This window comes from Lissotriton helveticus, chromosome 7, assembly GCF_964261635.1.
Source record: "Lissotriton helveticus chromosome 7, aLisHel1.1, whole genome shotgun sequence".
Taxonomy (NCBI): domain Eukaryota; kingdom Metazoa; phylum Chordata; class Amphibia; order Caudata; family Salamandridae; genus Lissotriton; species Lissotriton helveticus.
Window position 1 is genome coordinate 1,843,824,978 of NC_136068.1, and position 23,205 is coordinate 1,843,848,182.

A 23,205-nucleotide genomic window follows, 5' to 3' on the forward strand; every position below is an offset into this window, starting at 1 on the left:
AGTCCCTCCATCGCTGATGACAAGAAAGGAAAGTCACTTATCATGCATGCATCATCATATATATAACCTAGGTTGGTATTACTACACACAGAGTTTTATAGTCACACAGGAGAGATTTTGTACAGTGCACACTCTGAACATTTGAAGGTGCTGTCTTGTGTGATAATGATGAAAGAGGAGGCATTGTGTTGCAGTATTATTAGTGCACACCAACCCAATGTGTCGCCCTGAAGCAAGCTGTGCCATGTAGGGTGCGTGATTGAAAGTGTTTTCCTTGGTTTGTGATCCTATGTGGAAAGTTTTTCCATGTCTTGTCTGATGAACACCAAGGTGCGTTTATTTTATTTATTATCTGATAATATAACAAACGTTATGTTATGGGACACACCGCATAGCAGTGCGGTGAATGTCAGTCTGCTGACAGCTTTGAAAAGCTCTAAAGGTCACATTGGTATTTCTTGTGGGAAGCCGGGATTGGTCCCATGTTTTCCAGTTTCATGTTATAAATTTCACCTACTGGGTATCTTCTTCTCCCTAGAGATGGCGTGGTCACTTTTAGTGCTTCAATGAGTGAGTTGCAACTTGTGGCCTGCTGATTAAGACGATTAGACATGGGCAGAGCACCGGGGCGGTTTAGAGCACCAGTGCTCAACGACCTGGCTCTTCGCAACAGGGCCAGTCAAAGAACTGTTCATCATTATACTGAATTATTTTCACTCCTAATTATATTGGGATAATCAGAGAACATTATTCCCTGCCTGAGTCAGCTGTGTGCAATATATGGATGGAGTATGCAGATGGCATCGGTCACACCACATCACATAGGTAATGTTTGGTGTAAAACTCAGGACTTCCAGGGCATCTTCTTGTATATTGTAATTCTTTCTTTCACGTTACATAGCAAACAAAGAGCATGTACTTTTTTGAATGATTTTTTTTTGAATTTTTACTTGTCTTGTGTACGTGGGAACTTCTTGACTCAAAAATGCAGGTGAAACAGGTATTTAAGAGGGTGATCCTGAGAGAATGGATAATGGCGAATGAATATTCTTTAGCAGGGTGATATTGGTTTGAAATCTGGGTGATCCCAGTTGCCATAAGTCATAGGTCACAGGGTTATGTCACCAAATTGGCAGCTGTCATAGAATATCATTATCTGGAGTAGTTTTGAAAGCTTGTCCTAATTGAAAACAGTCCCATGTTTGCTATAAATGTAGGAGCAGAAATGAATTGCAAAACTTTCACCTTTGTGAAATAGGTGCTTAGTGTGGTACAATGTTTTGTTATCTTCCTATTTACAGAAGTCAACTAAAGTCCACGCGACCCAAAAACTAAGCTTTAGTCATAGTGAATCGAATCTCATATCATTTGGGAAAAGCAGTCCTCCTGTATTCATAATTAAACATAGCTAAGTATCTCACTTTCCAACGGTGCTGTTTAATTTACCAGCATGGCTGCTAATCACAAATAACCTACAATACAACATTATCAAAGGTGTACCTATGGTACTCTTACCTGTTATGGATTGAATGCTGACTTCATCAACATTTTTACTCTTGCTTACAGCCTTAACAATTAATCATAGATGAAGAGCCAAGTCCCTCCAAAAGGCCAAAGAGTAAGAAATATTACTTGCATCAAGTGAAGCAAAAGTTGCAGTGGGGAAAAAAGGGCAATCTTGAGAGGCATTTTTCAACAAACCAAATGCATTTTGAGAGGAAATTCCCTAAAGGAAGCAGCATGTGGTCACAAATTGTAAATGAACTGAAGTCTGCATTGCAGACACAGCAATGTTTTTTTACAAAGCCAAAGAAGAAAGCTACTGTGGCAACTGAAGCATTCTTCAAAGTTACCCATCACTTGATCAAGAACAAAGCAACATTTTCAGATGGAACCATTGTGAAGGAAGCAAGGCTTCTAGTGGCTGAGTCCTTATCCAAAGACTTATATAGCCCTGAGATTATGTCTGCCATTTCAGATGTCAGTTAGGGTCGAATACTATGGCAAGAAGGGTATCTGCATTATCAGCCAACATGACAGAGCAGTTAGAGCAGAATTTGAAGACATGCAAATATTTTTCTCTTCAGTGTGTTGAATCTGTTGATGTAAGCAATATTGCCCAGTTGGTAATGGTCATTAGAACGTTTTTTGAAGATTTTGCTAATAAAGAGGAATCTTAACTCTGTTGCCTCTGAAAACCAAAACTAGAGGACCTGACACCCACAATAAGGTGAAGAATTATTTTGTGAAACAAAATGTCCCACTGCAAAAGTTGATAACAACTGATAGTGCACCCACAATGATTTGGCATCGTTCTGGTTTCATTGCCAATTGTGAAGCAGATCCAGATTTCCCTCCATGATTCAGCTACCATTGCATTATACATCAACAGGCAATATGTGCCAAGGTAACGGAGTTTCATCATGTGATAACTCCTGTTGTTAAAATTAATAATAAAATTTGTGTACAGGCCAAGCAGCACCAAACCTTCAATTTATTCCTTGAGGAAAGACCAGCCGAGTATGGTGACCTTTTACTGCATACTCACACCCGATTGCTTAGCAGGGAAACATACTGCGTAGATTCCTTTCGCTAATGCCAGAAGTCAAAGCTTTCATGGTGTCTAGAAATGAAGATACCACACATTTATCAAACACTGAGTGGTTGCTCTATTTAACATTTTTGAGAGATGTGACAGGAAAGTTAAATGTATTGAACTGCGAGTAACAAGGAAAAAACAAGAGAATGATCAAAATGATTAATTCTGTAAAAACATTCCAATCAAGACCCAACATTTTCATGCAGCATGTACAGAAAATAAAGATGCAGTACTTTCCCTCTGTGCTCCAAATCCTTTCAGAAAACAAAGATGAGGCTGAGCTCCTGGACATAGATAAATACAGTAGCCTCCTGAGGAGGCTTAATCAAGAGTTCAGTGACAGATGTAGTTATTTTGAGTAAGTGGAGTACTGTGTGATGTTCACTTCAAACCCCTTCATGGAAGTGGATGTTAGTGACATTTCTTAAAAAATGAGTGTGCTTCTCCACCTTGACTCTGCCACCATAGAAATGGAGATTGTCACACTTCAAAATGACATTGAATTGAATCAAAGCAATCTGACAATAATTACTTAAGTCTTGTGGATGCTGAAAGGTATAAGAACATCCACATGTCTGCATTGAAACCGTTTTCCCTGTTTGGATATACCTATCTCTATGAATCAGCATTTTCTAATAGGAACTTTGTAAAATCTAAGTTTCGCACACGTGTAGCATTTAAATGACTCCATAAGAGTTGCTCTCTATACTACACCCCATATTACAAGGGATTAGTGGACACAATGCAGTGTGAAGTTTCTCACTGAAAAAGTGTGTATGCATTCACAATTAATACTTGTTCAGTGACAGTTCCTGGTGAGATCCCAAATCTAGGTATCTGTTTCATTACTGACACCAAGATTAAAGTCGCTGCAGAGAATAATCTTCAGCATCCTACAAGTTTTTTTTATTAGTTGAACAAAAACAAAGGAATGTGTACTGCACACCTGTTTTACTAACACCAAGAAAAAGTAGCTTGAAAGAAGAAGCTTCATCACCTTTCCAAATTTGTATTTGCTGCACAAGAACAAAGCAGTATTTGCCGGAGGCCTGGTTTATTGAAGATACCTATATAGAGAATAATTTTTTGATTCTTTCAAAGTTTTATTTTATTAGTTGAACAAGAACAAAGCAATTTGTACTGCAGGCCTGGGTTTCAGACACCACGAAAAAAGTAGTTTGAGAGAAGAATCTTCAGCACCTTTCCAAATTTGTATTTGCTGCACAAGATAAGAACAAAGCAGTGTTTACTGGAGGTCTGGTTTACTGACATCATGAAAAAAGATAGCCATAGAAAAAAATCTTCAGCATCTTTCGAATTTCTTTTATTAGTTGAACAAGAACAAAGCAATGTGTACTGCAGGCCTGGTTTTTGCTGACACTCCAAAAAGTAAAGGGAGCAATGAGAAAATAATTGCCAACATGATTGATGCCATAACAGTCAAAACGTAATATTTAGAAGAATTAGTACTTTCCCAAATAGATGCTTAAAACAATGCTGAAGTTCAGCTTATCTGGACATTGAAAAACACAGCTATCTTGTCAAAGCTACAGCAGAAGAATCTGTCTGCACTTGTGATTCAGCAAAGCATCGCACCGGCTGACTGCCGCGCACTGTGACTACTTCACTACTATAATGAATACTTCGGCATTGCCTTCCTATACTACCAGTTTACACAGTATTTGAGGGCATCACACAGTTTCACATTAAAGGTAAGATTGCTTTTTTGTATGTTAATTGAGCTGCATTACAATGATTATTTCTGTAACAGCTATTAATTGAAAGGTCTTGAAGCGTGGTGACAAAGCAAATCAAAAGTCATTCCTTTCAGCGTTTCTAGTGAACCCTATGTATTTTGTTCAAACCACAGGATGGGCTCTAAAGAAATGAGGCTTAAAGTCTCTGGAGCTGGTGTGTGGTAGTTCTCTCACAATAACGCACAAGCTGCTTGGGTTGTGGTAGCTCATGACGAATTTAACTGACCCGAAGTAGCTCTCACTACACACAAGGATGGAGACACTGCTCTAAGCTTTCAGTAATTGTATCCTGGTTTGTATGCAATTTGTATCACCCACAAAGCATTCAAGCTTCCACCCCTCACTACCTAGCAAACAAACTCCAAATATCAGGTGGCTCTAGACCTTCACGAAAAGCGGAAAGTCTACTGCTCAAACCACCAACTTTCACAAGGTTGAAAGACTTATTGCACAATCTTTCTCTGGTAATGTGACTAGAATTTAGAAATCACTACCCCAAAACCTTCCCACCATCACTTCTTTTTGGATCTTCAAAATGGACCTTAAAATTCTTTTCTCTAAAATAAATTTTTATCAATAACTCTCCTCACCAAGCATATCCCTCACATTTTATGGCATGACCATAACTGTTACATGACATTCTTGAGCGTCATAATGACCTCTCTGCTTTAACTATGTAAAGATGTGATATGTGTTTGTACAACCATAATCGCTTTAACTTTGCAAACTATGTAATGTGTGAGGGAATATGTAACTTGTAAATAAATAACCATTAGTAACCGTAGTAGTTATTTGTTTCGTTACCTACTACCATGTTACTTTGAAATTCTCATGGAGCATTCTTTGGTCTATTCTATTGTAAAGCGCTCTGACACCTCTGGGCAATATTCCCGCTATATAAAAATGCATTTATAAAAGAGGAGTGGTTGAGAGATGAGGGTCAAACCAGTAATGGATCTGGTCTTAATACTTTCAGGACATGGGACCTAGCAGAAAGGCACTATTGTATGCCTGGGTCTCCAGAATAGCTGGACTGTGACCAATGCACATACTTTAAGTAAATTCTTTGATGACCAGATTTGTGAACGAAAGCCATGTCCGGCCTGAGCACAGGTTAACATATGCACGTTGAAAGTCAGTCTTTTCAGGCAGATTTAATCAAATTCAATGCTAGCTAAATATCACCATTATTAACTTCACCCAACACTTCCAGGGGTTTTTACATTGCACAGGACTCTACAAATGGTTTACTATTATTTTGATTCCCATGAGTTAACCACGCATCCAGTTGGGTTTTTTCTTGATGCTAAAGTCATTGGACCTGTTTCACAAAGGCAAACGTTTCACTTTTGTGTAAGTTTACAATAGTTTGCTATTCACAAAGGTATTTTACAAGTAGTATCTTTATGACTGCAGAGTTTTTGCACATATAAGATAGGACTGACATATCTTTTTATGTGTGGATGCTCCGCAGTTTTAAAGAAACTACTCGTAAAATATCCTTGTGACTAGCAAACAATTATAAACGTAAACGTACTCAAAAGTATACGTTTACCTTTGTGAATCAGGCCCCTTGGCTGTAGGTTTAAACCCTGGAGTTGCAGCTCTCCACTTCCTTCTGGCAGATCCAGTAGAAACTGTTCATGCAACGTGCCGAAGTTATGGTGCCGCTATTCAACGTTCCACACCGGTCTCCATCAGCAGGGCCTGTGACAAGGAACCTGTAGACACAGGGACATTAATGTGAGACAGTAGCTGCCAATAATGAGAACGCAAACATTTCTTATAGAACAATGGGCTGGCAGATATAACGTAAAAAAATGCTTTTTTGACTCATTTCACCAAAAGTTGCTACCGGTGTATATTTCAGGGTATCTAAAGATGGCCATGTGTTCCCTTAAATTCTGGGTCAGCTGCACACGGAAGCCAGGGCTAAGCAACCAGCTTCACCCTCTTCTTCCAGTTACTATATCATGACAGTTATCAGATTGTTCCAAGTTGGTAGGATCCAATCATTGCAATCCTGGCATTATATGCACAAGTCATTATGTGGTGTGTTAGTTCATGAGTAGTTCCTGTGTAAAAAAACAAAAAGACCAATAATGCACTTATTTATGAAATGGAATCTCAGACAGTCATAGACCATCTGGCAACTCTGCACACTAATGGCTAACCTGCGAACCACCAGGGACCCTATTATTTGTAATTTGTTACAGTGCAGGTGGAGGCCCTTCTGCTAAGGCAGAGGAGTGTCGCCCCACTGAGCAGGACAAAGCGGAAAGAAAGAAAATATAATAACTCATTGGTATTATTTTATTTTTCATCTTGCTCAGCTGGCGGGGATGCCGCGTCCTGTGATTCTTCAACCGGCACAACTCGAGCCGGGATCTGGACGGTTTAATTGACTCAAAAGCGGGATAATCTGAAATACACGCTATCATTGGTCCAAATCGATCCACCTCTCTCGACCTGTATTACCTCCCCGTCTAAGGATCTATCTTGCATGAAAGGCAATTGTTTTAATTCCAAGACAAACATGATTTATATATTTGTCCTGAAGATGATGCCATTTATCTTGGTTTTCGGCATTGAAACGTCGTCGACACAATAGGATCATATGTACTGAATATGCTTGTGAATACTATGTACAATGGTTACTCAAACTACAATCAAGTCTGTTCACTGATTATAAGTATACAGACCGATTTGCTCGTTCTTGCCTATACTTGTTGTTTTGTCTTGTTCACTGTGGGTCACGGGCTGTGCCCCCTTGACATTACATTCTGATTGTGTGCATCGCCAAATAAATTCCTGTCCGCTGGACAAACGACATAAATACTATTCCAGTTTGTGTCTATCCGTACCCTGATCACCTAAACTACTAGGGTCCACTGTTTTTTGTAATAAGCTTAACGCCCAAGGTCCCTAGTGTACTACCTTCGGGCTCCCTTGTTTCCTATAACTGCTCACAGAGCAGGTCAGGGGAGGAGTGTTTTGCCCACTCCAAGTTCCCAGGATGCTTTGGAAGCAGTCGCGGGCTGGTCTAACTGTCATGCACTCTTTGCATGTACTCCATGCAGGCTGTATTACATACTGCAGGAAGAACATGCCTAGCCTCCCATTCTCTAGCTGAGCACAGATCCATAGCACTCAGACCAATCACAACGCTGTATCGCAGAGTTGTGATTGGCTATCGGGAAGCTGGGAGCCGGATGCTTCCTGCCCTGGAAGGAGGCAAAGAGGGAGGGGAGGAGGGAGCAGCGGTGGCAGACAGGTTAGTGTTATTTTTGTTTGTTTCTTCATTCCCTCCCCCAGCCCCCAGACTCGCAACCCACCCCCTAACGCTGTTAAATACTAGCTGCCACTGTGCAGGTCACATGCACCTTCAGCTATAGTGGTGCTTGGTCAGCTTCAAATTGGATGCAAATCTGTTCGGACTTAATGATGAGAAGGAAAAAGAGTCAACCTACACTCATGGAGGTCAATTCCCCAAAATCCCCAGGGGTAGTCTATGTGACAAGACTTGCCCTTTGACCACCCCCAGTTACATTGCAGGAAGTGACATCATGCACACTTTCAGATAATATCATCCTAGGATGTGATGTCACTTGGCATTTGACTCTGATGACGCCATGAGAAGGGACATCACTGCAGTTACAAATCATGCAATATGTGCTAGGGTGATGCAGAGGTTAGAAACTGTCCTTATGATCTCCCTCTTACCTGCTTCTCTCTCGGATGTATGACGTTACAACGTATGCTATTACAACGCATGCCTTTATGACGCAAGTTTTACAAAGCAAGTCGTTACAACGACTTGCGTTGGAGGCGCTGGATAGTGAATAGTTTAATTTACTATTCCAACTCCAGTCCCCGTGGATAGTAGGGAAGGTTTTGGAAAATATTCCCTATCCAAGAGCGCCCCCCAGCGCAAGTCGTTGTAAAAGTTGTGTTGTAATGGTTGCGTCGTAAAGGTACTTAGTTGTAACAGTTGCGTTGTATAGGATGTTCCCCTTCTCTATCATCACGCTGTTTCTTTCTCATCCATCTACTTCTTTACCAAATCACCAACATCTTCCCCTCAACTCACACTCAAGTTGTTCCACTTCTGTTTCTGCTCTCTCCGCTCTTACAGCTGACTGTCATCTACATCTCACCTGTCAGTCCCCCCTACCTCTCTCGCCTATTTATCAGGTCTTTCCCTGTCACCTGTCTCCCTCTCTTTAAGGTATTGCATCAGTTTCTTTGCTCCCCTTAACCAATCCCATACTCTCTCTCTCTCCTAATGACAGTTTCCCACCCTGTCTCTCCCCTTTCACCCCTTCTCTGAATTGTCTTTTACACCTATCCCTCTCACATGGCTCCTTATCACTACTCCCACCTTTCTCACATCTTTCATTCCCTCACCACCTTGTTCCCTTTCTTGCCTCACTCTCAATATCATCTACCTTGCTAACACCCCTTACCTGTCCCTTCCCTCTCCGCTCAGTTGTTTCTATATTCTCTCTCTCTCACCTTTACCATCTCTTGCTCTCTGAGCTCTTTTACACCAGTTTTTCTATATCATCTTTCTTACACCTGCGTCCTACTCTGTCTTTATCTATTAGATGCCTCTTTTATATCCTGCCCCTTCTCTGCGGTGTATTGGCCTGCCTGTTTTCTAGTCCTTTTCTCACACCTGTCTCTCCTCTATATCTCTATTGCACCTTTCTCATGTAAAATGCCTATCACAGCTCTCTCTTTCCCACTGTCGGTCAGCTGTCTTTTTTTTGCCTCTCTGTCTTAAACTTCCCTGTTGTCTCTTTCCCTCACGCCTATATCTCTTTGTATCTATTGCATCTTTCTCATCTTTCTATCACATCTCAGTTTTTCCCTTTGTCAGCTGTCTCCTTTCTGTCTTAAACTTCTCTCTTGTTTCTCTCACATTCTCAACATAAATCTCTTATCTTTCCATCTCTCTCAGTTGTTTCTCTATTTATCTTACACACACACTCACTTTTGCTTCTGACTCTCACCTATCTGTTGAGTCTTCCTCTCTTCGAGTCCCTCTGCTGCTCTCTCGTTCCTCTATTAGCACTCAGAGACAGTAGGAGACATGGAGGCGCCTTTTGCCGGGCCTTCACAATCAACAACAATAAATTATGTTGCAAAGTTTTGTCATTTTCAGTTTACCCTTGTGCTATGTTCTTTCTGGAGATACACCCCACAAAAGCAGCTCAACCAATGTACCACGAGTCACAAATGGTAACATTCTGTTTCGGTGCAGGGTAGTTTCACTGCTGAATGTGTTTTTTATGGCAGGCAAAGCTCAGGAAAGCCCAGTTTAGTATTGCTGACACTAAGATCTTGCAATGGGCGTCCCCTAAATGACTTCCATGCCTAAACTTCCCCAGGGTATTTCAAGCCCACGGAGCAACATTTGCCATTTTACACGCCTCTTCTTTTTCCAAAACACTTTGTCAAGCCAAATTAAAGTTAAACAGAAAGACACAATGTGTCCAAACTCAAGTCTCTGAAAACTCAACACCTCAGGCAGATTTTAAGTGGAAGTTTAAATTAAAAATCACTATATAACATATTAAGTGATTCCGAACTTAGCAGTGGCCGAAGACCAGATGGGATGTCATTAGAAGAGGAGCAGAAGCAGGAACCGTAGCAGTGACATAGAGACAGATCACCATTCATCAATCAATCAATCAATCAAACAAATTTGTATAGCGCACTACTCACCCGCTAGGGTCTCATGGCTCTGGGAGGAGGGGGAGTCGCTACTGCTCGAACAGCCAGGTCTTGAGTTGTTGCCTGAAGGAGAGATGTTCCTGGGTCAGCCGTAGGTGGGTGGGGAGGGACTTCCATGTCTTGGCCGCCAGGTAGGAGAAGGATCTTCCTCCGGAGGTGGTTTTGCGAATTCGTGGGACTGTGGCGAGGGTGAGGCTGGCGGATCGGAGCTGGCGGGTGGGTGTGTAGAATGTGATGCGGCTGTTGAGGTATTTGGGACCATGTCGTGGAGAGCCTTGTGTGCATGGGTGAGGAGTCTGAAAGTGATCCTCTTGCTGATGGGGAGCCAGTGCAGGTCTTTCAGATGGGCAGAGATGTGGCTGTGACAGGGGATGTCCAGGATGAGTCGTGCAGAAGCGTTCTGTATGCGCTGGAGTCTTTTCTGGAGTTTGACTGTGGTTCCAGCGTAGAGGGTGTTCCCGTTGTCCAGTCGGCTGGTGACGAGGGCCTGGGTGACCGTCTTCCTGGTTTCGGCAGGGATCCACCGGAAGATCTTTCGGAGCATGCACAGGGTGTTGAAACAGGATGACGAGACGGCGTTGACTTGCTTGGTCATCGTGAGGGAGGAGTCCAGGATGAAGCCTAGGTTGCGTGCATGGTCCGTTGGCTTGGGGGCGGTGCCCAGGGCAGGGGGCCACCAGGAGTCATCCCAGGCAGAGGGGGATGGTCCCAGGATGAGGACTTCCGTCTTGTCTGAGTTCAGTTTCAGACGGCTGAGCTTCACCCATTCCGTGACGTTTTTCATTCCTTCCTGGAGGCTGGCTCTGGCGGTGGTGGAGTCTTTGTCGAGGGAGAGGATCAGCTGGGTGTCGTCAGCATAGGAGATGATGTTTAGGTTGTGTTGGCGTGCGATGGCTGGAAGGGGGCTCATGTAGACGTTGAAGAGGGTGGGGCTGAGCGAGGATCCTTGTGGAACGCCGCAGATGACTTCGGTGGCCGCGGATCGGAACGAGGAAAGGCGGACTCTCTGGGTTCCTCCGGCGAGGAACGAGATGATCCACTCCAAGGCCGTTCCTTGGATTCCGGTGTTGCTGAGGCGCTGTATCAGGGTGCGGTGGCATACGGGGTCGAAGGCTGCTGAGAGGTCCATCAGGATGAGGGCAGCTGTTTCCCCGTTGTCGAGCCGGGACCTGATGTCGTCGGTAGCTGCGATGAGGGCGGTCTCAGTGCTGTGGTTTGCTCGGAAACCGGACTGCGAGGGGTCGAGGGATCGGTTTGTCTCGAGGAAGGCGGAGAGTTGTTTGTTGATGGTCTTCTCGATGACTTTGGCAGGAAAAGGGAGGAGCGAAATGGGTTCTTGAGGTCCGTGGGGCCCGCGGTGGGTTTTTTCAGGAGGGCGCTGAGCTCACCATGTTTCCAGCTCTCCGGGAAGGTGGTGGATGCGAAGGAGCTGTTAATGATGTCCCGGAGTTGGGGTGCGATGATGGAGTCGGCTTTGTTGAAGATGTGGTGTGGACAGGGGTCAGTTGGGGAACCGGAGTGGATGGTGTTCATCATGCGGTTGGGCCCTCGGTGCTGACCGAGGTCCAGGTGCAGAGGGTGGTGGTGGGGGGCGCTGGTTCGGTGGTTGGGTGCGTGGTCTGTACCGAAGCTGTTGTGTATGTCGGCGATCTTGTGGTGAAAGAACGAGGCGAGTGCATCGCAGAGGTCTTGCGAGGGTGTGATGTCGTTGTTGCAGGTGCTGGGGTTGGAGAGCTCTTTGACGATGCTGAAGAGTTCCTTGCTGTTGAGGGTGTTGTTGTCCTGTCTTTCTTTGAATGTTGTCCTTTTGATGGTGCGGATCAGTTGGTGGTGTTTTTGCGGGTGGCGTTCTTGAGGGCTGTCATGTTTTCTGTTTTCTGGTCATGGCGCCAGGCTTTCTCGAGGGTGCACAAAAATATTTACAGGTGCGGCAGGTTTTCATCGAGTTTTTGAGGTCGTTGGTGAACCATGAGGCTTTCTTGCTGCCGGGTCTGCTGGGAGGGTTCCTTACTGGTGCGGGGTCATCGGCGCAGTTGGTGAGCCACTGTGTGAGGTTGCGGGCTGCTTCGTTGGGGTCTGACGTGTTGGTGGGAGGGTTCTGGCTGAGGGAGTTGGTGAGCTGGTCGGCGGTGCTCTTGCTCCAGCTTCTACGTGGAACCTGCTGCGGGTGGTGGTGGGTCGTAGTTCTCCTGAAGTTGAAGTGGACGCCGCTGTGATCTGTCCAGTGTAGTCCGGTGGAGTGGCTGAAGGAGAGGTGCTTGCTGGAGGAGAAGATGGGGTCAAGCGTGTGGCCAGCGTAGTGGGTGGGGGTGTTCACCAGTTGCTTGAGTCCAAGGTTGGCGAGGTTGTCCAGCAGGGCGGCGGTGTTGCTGTCATTGTTGTTCTCCAGGTGGAAGTTGAGGTCCCCTAGGAGGATGTAGTCTGAGGAGGTTAGGGCGTGCGGGCTGAGGAAGTCTGCAATGGCTTTGCTGAATTGTGTGCGTGGTCCCGGGGGTCTGTAGATGAGAGTGCCTCTGAGGGTGGTCTTGGTGTCGGTGCGTATCTGGAAGTAAAGGTGCTCGGCGGTGGTGAGGGTGTCGTTGGAGTTGGTCGTAATTCGGATGGTGTTTCTGTGGACGATGGCGATGCCTCCTCCGGTTTGGTTGACGCGGTCCCTCCGGGTGATCTTGTAGCCATCCGGGATGGCTATGGTGATGTCGGGGGCTGAGGAGGCGTTCATCCAGGTTTCTGTGAGGAAGGCGACGTCTGGTGATGTTGTGTCAAGGAGGTTCCAGAGTTCGACGGCGTGTCTGTGGATGGAGCGGGTGTTGAGCAGGATGCACTTGAAGTGATTGTTGCTGGTGCTTGGCTTGGCGGGTGTGGTGCAGGTTTGGAGGCAGGTGAATTTGCAGGCTTGGCAGGTGAAGGGTTCGTGGGTGCGTTTCGGGATGGCTCGGTAGCACGCGGGGTTCTGGCCGGCGTTGAGTGCATGGAGGGTGGTGCGTGGGCTGGCATCGTCAAGGGCCAGGGGTCCGGGCGCTGGGCGCGGTCCAGGCGCGGACGGGCGCAGAGGGTCTTGCCTTTGGCGCACCTTTGGTGCGCAAACAGCGCGCCTGCTGCGCGTGCTCACTGCGCGTATGCGTGGACTCCGCCATAAATGGCCAAGTGGGAGGGAGGAGCAGCTGGGAGGCGGGAGTGGGGTGGGGAATGGGAAGGGGGCACAGAGGAGAAAGGGGCGGGCCGCAGGAGAGCAGCGGCAGGGAGCGGGGAAGAAGGGCAGGAAAACAAAGGTGATGGGGCAAAAACAAGAAACAAAGCAAAAAGTCACGGGCGGCAAATACAGGCACAGAAAACACAAAGCAAGCCCAGAATCCTCAGCTGCAGGAGAAGCGGCAATTTCACGGGCAGAAAACGCACAGACTACTAGACTCAGAATCCTCAGCTGCGGGGCAGCGGCGAACTTGCGGCAGTAGCGGCAGTAGTGGGGGAGCTTGGGCACACTCACGGGGAGTCGCGCAGTGTGTGGAGCGACCGGCCAAGAAGCTCAAGAGTCACACACACATGGCGTGAAACTACACTGGTGAAACGTACTGCTGCAGATCACCACCCGCCCAGAAGCATACACAGAGCTCACTCTGTGAAAGAATGAATCTCGGTGCCCAAAGCAGTGCTCAAAAGCCTGTGGCGGGCGTTATTTAATGTGAGCCAGCTGAATACCAAGGCAGCGAAATCTTCAATCCACCTCAGGCCTTTCTAATCCACTACCTGACGCCCTCTTCCGCCTAGCTCACTTTTGCAGGTTCCTCTGTTCACATTTTGTGATTTATTTCCTATCTTTCTTTGTCTCCTTCTTTCCCATTTGTGTGTTTTTCTCTCTCTTGCTCTTGGAAAATGTCGGATAAGGAAAAATAAGTGCCGGTCCCAAGAAATGATTGTTGGTGGTTCCCGCCAGCAGCCACCGACTCAAATTCATGACGGAGCACACCTGAGCTTTGCAAACAGGTATCATATGCCATGTGTCAGGTGTGCACAAGTGCAACAAAAGCTGAAGGACCAGCAGCAGTGCTTAATGTGAGACTGGGGTTTCCGGTACTCAGCACTGGCACTTATTTATCAACACCAGTGCTTTTCCTGAGGACCAATTTAGGGCACATTCCTAATAGTGGACATGGGAACATTAAATGATCTTCCCAGAATCACAGGATGTTGACCCCATGCCGAGACTCAAACCCGGTTCCCCAACTCCGAAGTCAGCAGCTCTGGTAATTTCACCACATCCTCTCCTCACTTTCATGTTAAGTAGTTAGTTCTGTTTTAGGCGTCGATAACAGGAGAAATGGGTTGGTGCAAGCTACCTCCTGATGAGAGCCCCAACATTTTTTTTAACCAATTAACCTCTCATTGCCAGCCTCAGCACCTTCTGCCAACCAAGCAGATGCCACGGTGCCCACACCCTTACACTCCTGACCAATCAACTGGAGCTCCTGTCTTTCCTGATACCCTCTACTGAGTAACATCCTGCCAACACTAGGCATTCCATGATTGAGAAGAACAGTACTCTCAAGCCTCACTCAGTCAGACTTCAGTCAGATCTCTGAGCTCTGCCACACCTCATATGGGAAACCTTGTCATCCTTACTACACCAACAGCACCTGGCAAGCTCACTTCAGGCACCTCAGAGTCCTGGACTAGCTGTATCATCTCCTTCAGTTACTCACCATCTGGAATACACCGTGTACTAAGGCTCTTATTATGAATGGCTTTGAGGGAAGGTGCAATTTATCACATCCAATAAAATCCAACACCTGCATTTGATAAATTGCACCTACTCTAACCTTTTGGGGAATAACATGCAGGTTTTGGTGCTTCTGGCATCAAACCCACATGTCACAGTAGATACTTATTTGTTACGTGATTGTTATAACATCTGGCAAGTTAACCTTCCAAAATTAATGAAGGGTTAGGAGTATATCCCACCTGGTACCTTTCAGTAGGGTTGCAGTGGACCAAATCTTAAGATCTTGGAAATGTTCTTGTTGTTTGTCCTTTTCGGATATTTATGAAGTGACTTCACCCATGCATCGGCCCGCCACTTGCACCTTCTTGTTGTTAACTGCAAGTTAAGCCTGTTTGTCCTCCTGCTTATGCTCCCCTGAAGACGCTATGATAGCTTTGCCATCAATGAAGCTCTACAATTTCTCAATACTGTTCCTTAGTCGCTGGCACAAAGAGGAATTCTATGTGTATGAGAGCTGGTTTGGCAGCCGCCATGAACATCTCTCATCACAACTCTGGGTCTGGGGTGGATTTGGACTGAAAGTCTCTCCAGCCCCTCTTCAACTTGCCCATTTTGTCTTTCTGAATGGGAGTTGTTTGAGTTCTCCTCTGAGGCAGATGTGGGATAGTGATACCCAAAGTCGCTTTTTACCCTCCCAAAGAGTACTCATAGCAAATCGATGAGTGGGAGACCGCACCACCAAACAAGTGTACTTTGGGGAGATGGAGGGCTCAACGCACAAGCAAGCCTTCTTCTGTCCTGCCATGCTAAAAGCTGATGTTAAGTTTTCATTTTGTGATAAAGATAAATCTACATTTAGACTAAAATATACATATCTAACTATAAATTAAATAAACTTACTGAAAGCCACTGTTCTGATGATCTTTTCGGAGCTCTCATGACAGTTTTTAAATTGCACCTAGGACGCAGAGGTATTTTAAAGGCAGATTTCACAGTTGCTGTGTGTGACATTTATATTATAATCTTATAGTAGTGCTGCTATAGATATATAATTATATATGGGATAGAGCACTCCCACGTAGACACACATGTCAGCAATGAGTTATGGGATACACAGAAGCATGAAGCAAGAGTCCTGGGGCCACATGTACAGCCATTTCATTTTATGACTCGCAAATTGCAATTTTTAGGGACTCACAATTTCACAAAATTAAATGCATTACAGTGTCTCAGACACTGTTTGCAATTCCTGAATGGGTCGCAAGGTACCTGCCTCTATTAATACTCATGAGGCAGATCGCAACTGGCAGACCACCATGTCTGTATTTGGTTTTTGAATAAAAGTAAACACAATGGATGGTAGCTGTTCCTAAAAAGGGAAGAACTCTGAAACCAATTTTAGTTGAGATGTGGTGTCTCCAGAGGTAGAACCTGTGGGATCTAAATAAAGGTAGAGGAATTACTCCTTTTTTAATTTAGTGCCCTCATATACCCTTGCGGGTGTCGTGCTTCATCATTGGGCCTAGCTCCTCGTGGGGGTGGCACTGCTGTCCCCCATGGGCCCCGCAAGAGGGCTCTTAGTCGGAGATCTTTTATAGGAGGTGCCGCAGTTGTGCATGTGAATGTTTGGGCCTAGTGAAAACGTGTGTGTGTGGGAATGAAATTACCTAACCAAAACCCGAACACAATTTTATTCAAGGGTCCGGAAGCTACATTTAGAAGCAAGGGAGTGGAGCCTGTTCTAAAAACAAATATGTAGGAGGGATAGGTATGCCCCCGCTGATCTCAGTCCGTGAAAGTAGTGTGAAAGTGCAGTGGGGTACAAAACATAAAGAAACATTCAATATGATCCTACATAAAAAAATTCAAATGCTGTACTAGTGGATCAAAGCCACATGGAACTGCAGAGCAGGCTCAATGTAACATGTCTCAGTGTTTGTGAACAGGCATGTGTGTCCGGCATTGATTCTTGCTGGAAAAAATTAGCAAGTTCTGCGATTTTGTTCTTCGTCCCTTGGTGACCAAAACAACCACATACTTCAGGGACACTACAGAGGTCTCAAACCTGATGGAAAACTTTTCAGAACCTGCAACCATCAGCTATCCAGTAACTCTGGACATAGAGGCGCTTCATGCGAACATTCTCCAGGACTCAACACTTGCAGTTTTAGAAGACGCCTCCTGCAGAGTTTTGACCCATGGCCATACAAAACCCCCATCATGTTTATCAGTGACTGTGCCTCTATAGCTCTCAAAGAGAACTTTTTTGCCTTTCACAAACAACTGTACCATCAAATTCAAGGCACCAGCATGGGGAGAACCTTTGCGCCGAGTCTGGCGTGTTTATACATGGCTGACTTTGAGGAGAAATTCATCTTGAGAGAGAACAATCCACACAGGACCAATATCCTGGTGTGGCGCTGCGATATCGATGATATCCTCATGCCCTGGCAAGGGGATGCGGAACAGTGTGGTACCTTTTTTGAATGGATTAAAACCATTGATCCCTTTCTGAAATTCACTGGCACAAGATCACAGGGAAGTATCCTGTTCCTAGACCTCCTGATCTCTCTACAGAATGGCGTGCTTAAAACAACTAATTACAGGAAACCCACAGACAGAAACAGTTTGCTTCTGTATGAAAGCCACCACCCTAAAGCATTAAAAAGCAATCTACTGGTCGGCCAGTTTCTGCGGGCTCCACAGGAATCGCAACACACTCAACGAGTTTGAGTTCCAGTCCAAGATACTATCTGACAACCTATCCACTACCCAAAGAAGATCATTCGAAAATCCCACAAGAGAGTGAGGAACCAGGAAAGAAGATGGCGGAAAACCTATACCCTTAGCGGCAAGTCCGACTATAAGGCCGCCTTAAACACCTACCATCGGGCCTGTAAGGTGGCAAAAATCTTCTTTGTTTCAAATACCATCACTAATGCAACGAATCGTCCACGGGCTTTATTTTCCATGGTTAAAAAGCTGGCTGGATCCAATGTTGCTCCAACGCCATCTGCCCTGGACGAGAACCAATGCAATAATATTGCAAACTAATCATATCTAAGGTTGAGACGATTTATAGCTCACTAATACCTTCTAGTGCTGCAAATTTAGTGAGCCCTTGCCGGATTTGACTTGGTGGGAGTTACCAGCCCTCAGCAGCTAAGATTTCAGCATGGTCCCCCTTTGAGAATCGATTCTTCTAGCTAGGGTAAAATCTCGTTCACCCCTAGACCCTCTCCCTGCTAACATCATACAACAGCTTTCACCAGAAGCTCTTGGAATTTTTAGAGCACTACTAAACACTTCTTTACATGAATCCACTGTTCCCCTAAATTGGTAGCATGCAATTGTGGTTCTTTTATTTAAAAAGCCTGGAGCTGATCCCTCGATGATGTTGAATTTCCGTCCAATCTCATTGCTGCCGGTCCTTTCCAAGATCTTGGAGAAACACGTCAATGGCCAGCTCTCAGCTCATGTGGAAAGCTCGGGTTTCTTACATCCGTCTCAATCTGGATTCAGAACCCATTTTTCTACATAAACTACTTTGCTGGGGGTCACTGAGAAATTGCGCTCCTGCCTAGACAGGGGGGAGACCACAGCGCAAATTTTACTTGATCTGAACGCCGCATTCGATACTGTGTCCCATACCATCCTTCTTAAGTCTCTCAGGTCGGCAGGAGTTGAAGTGCCCACTTAAACCTGGCTGTCCTCCTTTCTCAGTGACCATACATTTCAGGTTTCCTCCTCCAAATCTTCATCTACCGTCAGGACATCAGCATACTGAGTGCCACATGGGTCCACTTTGAGCCTGTTGCTCTTTAATATCTATGTGAGTCACCTGGCGTCCATAGTGGAGGGGGCGGGTTTAACCCTTTATTCATACGCCCACGACACACAAATAATTTTTTCCTTGTCTTCTACGAAGGAAGGTTCCCTGTCCTCCCTTCAGGTGGGGCTACGGCGGGTGCCGGAGTGGATGTGTGCCAATCTTTTGAAATTAAATGGAGACAAGACAAAACGCCATCTCCGCTCGACCAATCATGCCCTCGCAGTCGTCCCCCGCATCCCCAGAGCGACAACAGGAGGAAGGTCCTTCTCCCACCTGGCCGCCAAGACTTGGAACTCCCTCCCGACCGACCTACGCCTGACCCAAGACCACCTCTCCTTCAGGAAGAAGCTCAAGACCTGGCTGTTCGAGCAGTAGCGGACCCCTCCCCCCTCCCAAAGTGCCTTGAGACCCTCCGGGTGAGTAGTGCGCGGTATAAATGCCTATGATTGATTGATTGATTGATGTTGTTATTTTGAGAAAGCACAAGCATCTTTGTGGTCCTCAACATTGGCCTTCGGAAATGGGAATTCTTCCCCAACCTGCTACCCAAGTTCGCAATCTTGGGTTTGTTATTGATAGCAACCTCTCAATGCGTCAACAGGCGGTAAGTGTTGCCGCCACTTGTTTTACCATTCTAAGATGGCTGCGTAAGATCATCTGGATGCTTCCAGACTCCACCAAAAGAACGGTAGTCCAGGCATTGGTCACTTCTTGCCTGGACTACAGTAATGTGCTCTATCTAGGCCGAAGTCAGGAGGTGTTGAGGAAACTCCAGGTGGTGCAGAACTCCGCAGCTCGTCTTTTATGTCATGTCCCAAGGAAATCATCCATCTCTCCCTTCCTTCGGGACTTACATTGGCTCCCCATCGACAGCCGTATTAAATTCAAGACCTTGGGCTAGATGTAGGGAAATCATTTTTACCGATTGTAAAATACCGAATTTTACCGATTTGGTATTTTAGAATTGGTAAATCTGATGTAGGCAAATTTTCGGTATTTTACCAAATCGGTATTTGCAGATTTGGTAATTGCCATTCATTCCTATGGGCCTTGAGGCCCATAGGAATGAATGTTAATTACTGAATCGATGAATACCGATTCGGTAATTACCGAAAAATTCAAGGGTGGCAGGGTGTCACTTTGACACCTGTTGCACCCCTGATTAGTGCATGTGTGCCATGTGGCACACATACATGCCCATAGGCCACATTAGGGCATGTATGTGTGCCACATTGCACAGGTGTAAATGCACATATTTGCATTTACATAAGAATTCGTTATTTACCACCAACTAATAGTTGGTGGTAAATAACGAATCCTTAAAGCCCTGTAGCACTGTTTAAAGTGCTACCTACAGGTCAAAATACAGATTCAGTAATTTTACCGAATCTGTAAATTTACCTATTCGGTAAAATTACCGATTCGGTAAAATTACCGAATCTGTATTTTGACATCCCCTACATCTCACTATCCAAAGACCGGTCAGTAACGGCCGAAAATCTGTATTTTTGGCCGTTACCGACCGGTATTTGGATACCTACATCTGGCCCCTTGTGTCTTGTTTTTAAAATTAAGCAAGGAACCGCCCCAGCCTATCTGTAGGAGCTTCTCCATCCATATGCCCCTTCACGGCCTCTACACTCAGCCACTCTAGGCAATCTTGTCACTTCTAGTTGTAGACTTACTAGAATGGGAGGTCACTCCTTTTCATTTCTCGGTCCTAGATTATGGAATTCTCTCCCTAGTCTAATGAAACATGAATCTCTCTACCCCAAGTTTAGTCTAGATCTTAAGACCTGGCTTTTTTCTCAGTAACCAGCTTGCGGTCCATTTGGTATGCAGTAGCAGACATGCCTGCGCCGGGCAACCCTGACTAGGGTAGCTGCACGCATTACAAATTCAATTAATAATAATAATAATAACAACCACAGAGAGACCCTCTTAGAGGTCAAAGAAAAATCAGAGTTAGAAACCCTAACCTGTGTCACCACATTCACACCTAACTCTAATAAGATCCAAAAAATCATCAAAAGACACTGGAAGATCCTTTAAACAAGTAGCTTCAGCCCAGGCCCACTTCCGTTGTTTGCATTTAAATGCACACAATATCTGAGAGATATCATGGTCCATACTCCACCAAAATCTACAACCCAGATATAACCCACTCTGTGGTCTTTACCTCCACTATCAGTGAGGGACCTGTGCAGTGTGTCCCCAGACTTCAGCATCCAAACAGATCGACCTTGGACTGACCAGACCCTGGCTTTAGAAACGCCATACTAACTGCAATACCAAAACCTGTATATACCTCATCACCTGCCCTTGTGCTAACAGGTATGTGGGCATGACAACAAGGGACTGGAGCCTATCCTAAAAATAAATATGTAGGAGGGATAGGTATGCCCCGCTGCTCTCAGTCCGTGAAAGTAGTGTGAAAGTGCAGTGGGGGCAACATGTTTCGTGCATCCACCATACCGATAATAAGGTCAAGTGCGTCTTAGCGCTAGGAGACACGTGTTATCCATATTCTCGTTATTCCAACCTGGTGAAGCCACAGAAAAATGATAGACAAAGTACAAAATATAAAGAAAAATTCAATATGATCCTACATATAAGAATTCAAATGCCGTAGTAGTGGATCAAAGCCACATGGAACTGCAGAGCATGCTCAATGTAACATATCTTAGTGTTTCTGAGCAGGCATTTGTGTCCGACATTGATTCTTTCCTGGAAGAACTTAGCAAGTTCTGCAATTTTTTTTCTTCGTTCCTTAGTGACCAAAACAACCACATACCTCAGGGACTCTACGGAGGTCTTGAACCTGATTGAAAACTTTTCAGAACCTGCATCCATCAACTATCCAGTAACTCTGGATGTAGAGGCGCTTTATACGAACATTCTCCAGGACTCGACACTTGCAGTTTTAGAAAACGTCTCCTACAGAGTGTTGACCCATGGCCATACAAAACCCCCATCATGTTTATCTGTGACTGTGCCTCTATAGCTCTCAAAGAGAAGTTTTTAGCCTTTCACAAACAACTGTACCATCAAATTCAAGGCACCAGCATGTGGAGCACCATTGCACCAATTTTGGCATGTCTATACATGGCTGCCTTTGAGGAGAAATTCATCTTGAGAGAGAACAAGCCACACAGGACCAATATCCTGATGTGGCGTCAATAATATCTTCATGTTCTGGCAAGGGGATGAGGAACAGTGTGGTACCTTTTTTAAATGGATTAATACCCTTGATCCCTTTCTGAAATTCAATGGCACAAGATCACAGGAAAGTATCCCGTTCCTAGAACTCCTCATCTCTCTACAGAATGTCGTGCTTAAAACAACTAATTACAGGAAACCCACAGACAGAAACAGTTTGCTTCTGTATGAAAGCCACCACCCTAAAGCATTAAAAAACAATCTACTGGTCGACCAGTTCCTGCGGCTCTGCAGGAATTGCAACACACTCAACGAGTTTGAGTCCCAGTCCAACGTACTATCTGACAACCTATCTACTACCAAAAGAAGATCATACGAGAATCCCACAAGAGAGCGAGGAACAACCACAGAGAGGCCCTCTTAGAGGTCAAAGAAAAATCAGAGTCAGAAACTCTAACCTGTGTCACCACATTCACGCCTAACTCTAATAAGATCCAAAAAATCATAACAGAGACACTGGAAGATCCTTGAAACAGGTAGCTTCAAACCAAGCCCACCTCTGTTGTTTTCATTCAAATGCACACAAAATCTGAGAGATATCTTGGTCCATACTCCACCAAAACCTACAACCCAGAGACAACCCACTCTGTGGTCTTTACCTCCAGTAGAAGGATACCATCAGTGCATGACCTGTGCAGTGTGTCCCCAAACTTCAGCATCCAAACAGATCGACCAAGTACTGACCAAACCCTGGCTTCAAAAATGCCATGCTAACTGCAATACCAAAAACTGTATATATTTCATCACCTGCCCTTGGGCTAAGAGGTATGTGGGCATGACGACTCGACCTGTTAAGACCCGCATTGCGGAACAGAAAAGTACCATGCGCTGTAGGAAAACCAACACAAGGCTATAGAACCGTTGCCTAGAGTAAAATCACTCCCCAAACCAGTCTTCTTTGGACCATAATTGAATCAAACCCCAATTGGTCCACCAATACAATATTTAGACAAGAACAACAGTGGATATTCCGCTTGCAAATCAACGTAGGTGGTTTGAATGACGACATACCATGGATAGAACTGGTGTCCTAACATCAGATGTAGTTAGAATTAATGCGGTCACCTGAGGTCTGATCCATGGAAGAGATTTTGGGACTCTTTATGTTTCCCGTTACACCTTCCCAACACAGATCCCGGTCAACAGATAAACCTATACCGTTTTCTGTAACAGTAATCATGCTTAGGACTGCAATGGTCACACTTAGTCAATTTGTCAACCAGCAACTACCATCTGATAGTAACCAGCATGAACCTCCCTTCTGCTTACTACAGTGAGAGCACTTGTTCCTGCCACTGGCATGACACTGAACGGCCTCTATGACCATTTCACGATACAGAGG

General features: G+C 45.1%; 1 protein-coding gene across 1 annotated transcript in view; it reads right to left on the bottom strand.

The window, feature by feature from the left end:
- Positions 1-3,901: 3,901 nt before the first annotated feature.
- Positions 3,902-23,205, bottom strand: part of LOC144767758 (killer cell lectin-like receptor subfamily B member 1B allele C) — a 322,370-nt gene continuing 303,066 nt past the window's right edge. Inside the window, exon 6 of the mRNA XM_078651145.1 lies at positions 3,902-6,077. Coding sequence (XP_078507271.1) covers positions 5,942-6,077 — 136 coding nt within the window. The 3' untranslated portion in view covers positions 3,902-5,941. The remainder of the gene's footprint in view (positions 6,078-23,205) is intronic.